The following is a 6226-nucleotide window of genomic DNA, read 5'->3' as shown; positions in this document are numbered from 1 at the left end:
CTAATCCTTCTTATATTTATTTGTACTTTTTAATTCCTATTCTTAAGGTGAAGATTCTATATCCTAAAGACATCCAAACTAGGGGCTGGGGTAGTGACTCAGTGGAAGAGTGCTTGCCTAGCATGTGTGAGGCACTGGGTTCAATTCTCAGCACCACATATAAATGAATGAATAAAATAAAGGTCCATCAACATCTAAAAATAAAAAAAGATATCCAAACTAGTAACAGTTCTTTTCTGCAGCCAGAGACTTCTTGTCTGTAGCAAGCAAGGCTATTAAAACTTCTTTAGGCTGGGGCTGGGGCTCAGTGCTAGTGCCCTTGCCTGGCATATGTGAGGCACTGGGTTCAGTTCTCAGCGCTGCATATAAATAGATAAAATAAAGGTCTATCGAAAACTAATATATATATATATATATATATATATATATATATATAAATCTCTTTGAGGGCTGGGGTATGGCTCAGTGGTGGAGTGTTTTCCTAGCATGCATGAGGCCCCGAGTTTGATCCCCAGCACCATATACATACAAAAACTTGTTTTTGATGAGTCTCTAATCGGACTCAAAATCCTCAGATTGGCACAGTAGCACAATGAGAACCAGGATATCAAGCAGAAAAGTATACAGCTCCAAAATTAAAAACAAAAACAAAAATTGGGCTGTGGTTGTGGCTCAAGTGGTAGAGTGCTCACCTAGCAAGTGTGAGGCACTGGGTTTGGTCCTCAGCACCACATAAAAATAAAATAAACATATTGTATCTCCTAAAACTAAAAAATAAATATTAAAAAAATCCTTCAAGGAAGGAATTGAGCCACTGCCCAGACCAAAAATGAATCATGTACCCATCCTTACATATTTTCAGACTGCCTGTTAAGAGAGTAATTTAGGAATAAATCCATGGGTTGTGGAGTACTAAAATACCTATGGCTTTCACCAGTGATTGCCAAGGTGGTCTCCAAATCACTGGCAGGAAAATTTTGTTGGAACTGCATAGAGGGCTGCAGAGATTCCTCTCCATAGTTATAGAATGAATTGTTCCAGGTCTGATTGTTCCAGGCCTGATTGTTCCAGGATTGGGTATACCAGGTCTGAGTATTCCAGGAGTGGTTGCTCCAAGACTGGCTATTCCAAGACTGGCTGCTCCAAGACTGGCTGTTCCAGGTCTGGTTGCTCCAAGTTGGGTTGTTCCAGGTCTGATTGCTCCATGGTGGAAGGTTTCCAGGTGAATTAACCTGGTACCCCTGGTTATAATTAGAGTAGGGACCTGAATATTCAGTGGGTAGTGAGCCCTTTGAAAAGAAAATGGTGGATTTAATCTCATGCAAATCAAAGGGAGATCAGTAGAGTAGAGTAAAGGGACCAGGGGGAGAGAAAGGGAAAATACTTGGAAATAATAGTGGCTAAAATTATATTAGGTGCCTGTATGAATATGTAGCAACAAATCCCATCATTATGTACAAGTGTAAGGCACCAAAAAATATGGGAAAAAATAGTGGGATGACTCAAACGGTTTAAGGAAAATAACTAACTGGAATTGTATGCTTCAGAAATGGAATAAAACTAAAGGATCATCAAAAGGAAAGACCAGCCGGGTGTGGTGGCACACACTTGTAATGACAGTCCCACGGGCTCGGGAAAGGCTGAGGCAAGAGAATCATGAATTCAGAGCCAGCCTCAGCAACTCAGCAAGGCCCTAAGCAACTCATAGAGACCCTGTCTCAAAATAAAATACAAAAAAGAATTAGAGATGTGGCTAAGTAGTGAAGCGCCCTGGGTTTAAGCCATAGTACCAAAGGGGGGGGGGGGAAGACCAGATAAAATTTCCTGTTACCTGAGTCACACTATTGCTATTCTTTGGCCAGTTGTTTTTCTGCCATCTCTTACATTTCATTCTTTGGTTTTGGAACCAGGTCTTAACCTTCAGAAAAAAAAAAAATAAAAAGGAATTACAAAATACAAGGAATGTATTCAGAAATGGAATAAAACTAAAAAATCATCAAAAGGAAAGATCATAAGACCCACTATATTTAAAAGACTACTGATCTCCCTGCTTGTAGGTTTTGCCAACACTATTAGTTATAGATAACTTGTTTGCAACACCTCATCACCCTAGGAGCACAATTATTTTTGGCACCAGAGATGGAACACCGTAAAACATTTGACAACCAAACATCTCCTGGACTTCAGTGATGCAACACACACACACACACATATACACATACACACACACTTTACACTATTAAGTAGGATGAAGAGCTTTATATAAATTCTTTATTCTTTGGGGGCCAGTATTGGGGATTGAACCCAGTGCCTCTCACATGGCTGGCAAGTGCTGTATTACTAAGCTAAATCCCCAAACCTTTTTATTTTGAGATAAAGTCTTGCTAAATTGCCCAGACTGGCCTCGTACTTGCCATTCTCCTGCCTCATATAAGTGAACACAGACTGAGAATAAAGGATAGAAGAGGTTAAAGCAATTGGAGAAAGAAAATGTTCAATAAATGTATGAAAAGTGACTGACCTTGTTAGTAAAAAAATGCACACAGGTAAAGAAAATATAATGAGGGCTGGGGCTGTAGCTCAGTGGGAGAGCATTTGCCTCCAATGTGTGAGGGACTGGATTCAATACTCAGCACCGCATAAAAATAAAGATATTGTGTGTCCATCTACAACTAAAAAAAAATTTTAAAAAATATAATGAAAAAAGATTCCATTTTCATTTTAGAATTAAATTATTTGTACAGGGGTGCTTTTACATAGTATACATAGAGGTAACCTACCTGTAATCCAGCAACTCAGGCACTAAGGCAGGAGGAGCAAAAGTTCAAGACCAGTCTCAGCACCTTAGCAAGGCCCTAAGCAACTTAGCGAGACTGTCTCAAAATAAAAAATAAAAAGGGCTTGAGATTTGGCTCGGTGATTAAGCACTCCTGGGTTCAATCTCCTGTATCAAAAAATTTATGAATACATAAATAGAGCTGGGGTGGGGAGTTAATACTGAGATACATCAGAGAGATGTTAGCCACATTTATCTGTAAATTGGCATTATTTTGCAACAACAAAACAACCCTACCTGTTTGTAGCTAAGGTTCAGATTGCTAGAAAGTTCTTGCATCTGCTGGAGGCTGAGGTATTTTTGTTTCTGAAACCTGTCATTTAGTACACACAGCTGAGTCTGAGAAAACACTGTGCGAATCTTCTGTTTCTTGACCTGGGTCTTACTGTCTTCCTTCTTTATTGTGCTTTCTTGTACAGAAGTGGATGGTTTCACTTTGGGACTGGTAGAAGAATCAGGGCTATCCTGAATAAGCAGGTCCATGGAGGATGGAGAGGGAGAGACTGCTGGGAACAAAACAAATTTGATGCTTTTCTCTATAACTCTATAAATATTTTTCAAATACTTAAATATTAAATTTTTTCTTTTCAAAGCACTTTTATAACCATCATAACCTTAGACATAAGGTGAATAAGGAATAATTCTTTTTTTTTCCTTAACCAACCCTGAACACTTTACCAACCTAAGTACAAAAATGCAAAGTATTACAAGTGGCTGTGGAAATGTTTCAGTAGTAGAGTGCTTGCCTAGCATGATGAAGTCCTGAGTTCAATCTCCAGTAAAACACACACACACACACACACACACACAAAAAAAAAAAAGTTTATAAGTATCTGTATTTTATAAATATATTTATTTATTTTGTTGGGGTGCTGAGGATGGAATCCAGAGCCTTGCACCCACTAGTCGAGGGCACCACTGAGCTACACTCAGTCATAAACTCAGCAGCCACCTCATTAATTATTTGCATTGAAGTATTCTCAGTGATTCAACACCAATAGTACTCTGTGGTCTTGAAATAAATAGGCCTTAAAACAGCAAAAATGCACACTCTTCTGCTTCTTACATGTAATTTTTAAAATCTTCAACCAAGCATGAGAAATGGATCATGTCCTAAAATTTAACTACCTACACACATTTGTGCATGAAAAACAATGCTTGAGCCGGCAAGCTGCTGGGGAGACTGAGACAGGAGAATTGGGAGTTCAAAGCCAGCCTTAGCAATTGCAAGGCACTAAGCAACTCAGTGAGACCCTGTCTCTAATAAAATAAAAATAAGGCTGGGAATGTGGCTCATTCCCCCCGCCCCCCCCCACTCCACCCCCAGTTCAATCCTTGGTAAAAAACAAAAACACAATGCTCAACTACAGCAGTCATTACATTAGGGTTCTACCACATGGGTAGAATGATTAATTGGCTAGCATGTGCCAGGCCCTGGGCTCCATTCCAGGCAACCCCCCAAAATATATATGTATAGTTATCATTTTCTGTACTTTTCTTTTTTTCACTTTTTTTTGGGGGGGATCTTACTGGGTATTGAGCCCAGAGATGTTCAATTACACTGAGCTACATACTCAGCCCTTTTTATTTTATTTCAAGATAATGTGGTTGTTGTTTTTAATTGCCTAGAATTTATGATCTTCCTGCCTCTGCCTCCCAAGTAGCTGGAATTAATAGGAATGCACCACTCTACTTGGCCTAGGCATATGTTTTAAAGCCCAAATCGATTTTATTTTATTTATTTTTAATATATATTAGTTTAGTTGTAGATGGACACAATATCTTTACGTATGTATGCTGGTGCTCAGGATGGAACCCAGTGCCTCACACGTGCGAGGCAAGTACTCTACCACTGAGCCTCAACCCTAGCGCCCCCCACCCTTCGCAAATGGATTTTAAATCTGAGCTCTAGCCACATTCTGTTTGACTGTTAACAAGTTTAAAGTTTTATGAGCTGGGTGCGCAGTGGCGTCTGCCTGTAATCCCAGTGGCTCCAGGGGCAGTGACAGGAGGATCACAAGTTCAAAGTCAGCCTCAGCAAGGTACAAACAAACAAACAAACAAAACTTTCATGGAATTATCTTTACCATAAAATTAGGTCAACATTTGTTTGGGATTTAGGACAGTTGAACATAGCAGATGCGTCCAAACTTGGAACTGCTCATTAACATTCACACAACCACTACTATGGCAGAAGAAATTCATCTATATAAATCATACACTAATTAGATAATCTCACCTTGACTCGACTTGCCATTTTTGACCAACCAAAAATATGATGCTTATCCCCAAGCTGGGATGTTATTTCCTCTGGCTAATGAACCATAATATTTACTGTAACCAGGTGCCCAACACTGTTTAGGACTTGTACATCTCTTATTTAATTGTGACAACACACTTTTGTTTCCACAATGCCTAAAAGTATATAGGTTTTCAAAAACATACAAACTGCTCAATTCCATGCCCCTCATCTTAGTCCATAATTCCTTGAGACCTGTGGCATAATTGAAAATGTCCCCAAATTACAATTCAAAAGAGAACTTCCAAAGGACAATAATGACACTTTTATATGAATGAACTGTAATTTCTCAAGAGGGCAATGGACCCTTAACCCCTTTCCTTTCCTCTCTCCTAAGGAACTTGGCTTTTCAAGGATTAAATATTTCCTTACCAGTCTCTGTGAGGGGCATCTCAGCAGATGACATTTGAGCAGGTGGATACATTTCCTCGGGACCATTAATCACAGGTATTGGTGAAAAGACCCTAGAATCAGATGCTTCCAAGCAAGGCAAACTTTGCGGAAAAGCCGGATCCATGCTCATGTTCCTCAAAAAGAGGAAAAAAAAAAAAGATAAAAAGAACAAGTCTTTAAGACTTAGGTAAAGACCTAAGAAAATGAAGATCTGATAAAAAAAAAATATATCAAGAAGCCAGAATGAAGCCAGTCTCCGCCTCAGCAGGCAACCCAATCCAGTAGAAGTCTAAAACTTTAGTTTCTGAATTTGTAATATAGATTCTATCACCTTTAGACCCGCCCCTCCCGTCAGCCCCACGCCTCCCCACACCCTAGTGATTCCCTTCAACCAGCCTCACCAAGGCCATTGTAATGCAAAAGTACCTGTGGAGTAGCTCTGACTGGGTGGGGAACCAGTGGGACCACAAAATCTAGAAACAAATTTATATATATATTTTATATATATATAAAATCTGTAAACAAATTCAGCGATTAAATACTTTTAGGTTCACAGTGTTTCCACCTTTAAATCAAAGATGCACCTCCAAGTTCTAGAAATTTCAACCTATCTTCATTCTCTCCTTTAATTTACCCTAAAGGGAGAATAAAATATTAAAATGCTTTGCCTAAGGGGATTAGTTGATGTTAAACAAGGT

The 6226-nt window shown here is 39.2% G+C and overlaps 1 protein-coding gene across 2 annotated transcripts; it reads right to left on the bottom strand.

Annotated features, from left to right (window-relative positions):
• Positions 1-848: 848 nt before the first annotated feature.
• Nanog (Nanog homeobox) lies at positions 849-5658 on the bottom strand. Of its 2 annotated transcripts, none has more exons than XM_026415279.1 (4): positions 5508-5658; positions 3074-3339; positions 1832-1918; positions 849-1289 (listed from the first exon to the last, which is right to left on the bottom strand). In XM_026415279.1, exons 1-4 carry the CDS (start codon positions 5656-5658, stop codon positions 849-851), a joined length of 945 nt encoding a protein of 314 aa, XP_026271064.1. The 2 variants fall into 2 exon arrangements, with proteins under 2 accessions (XP_026271064.1, XP_026271065.1); XM_026415280.1 differs by having other exon boundaries at positions 849-1241.
• Between the last annotated feature and the right edge of the window lie 568 nt (positions 5659-6226).

This window comes from Urocitellus parryii, chromosome 5, assembly GCF_045843805.1.
Source record: "Urocitellus parryii isolate mUroPar1 chromosome 5, mUroPar1.hap1, whole genome shotgun sequence".
NCBI lineage: Eukaryota > Metazoa > Chordata > Mammalia > Rodentia > Sciuridae > Urocitellus > Urocitellus parryii.
The sequence above is the reverse complement of the archived record's forward strand: the minus strand, read 5'-3'. Positions and strand labels throughout refer to the sequence as shown.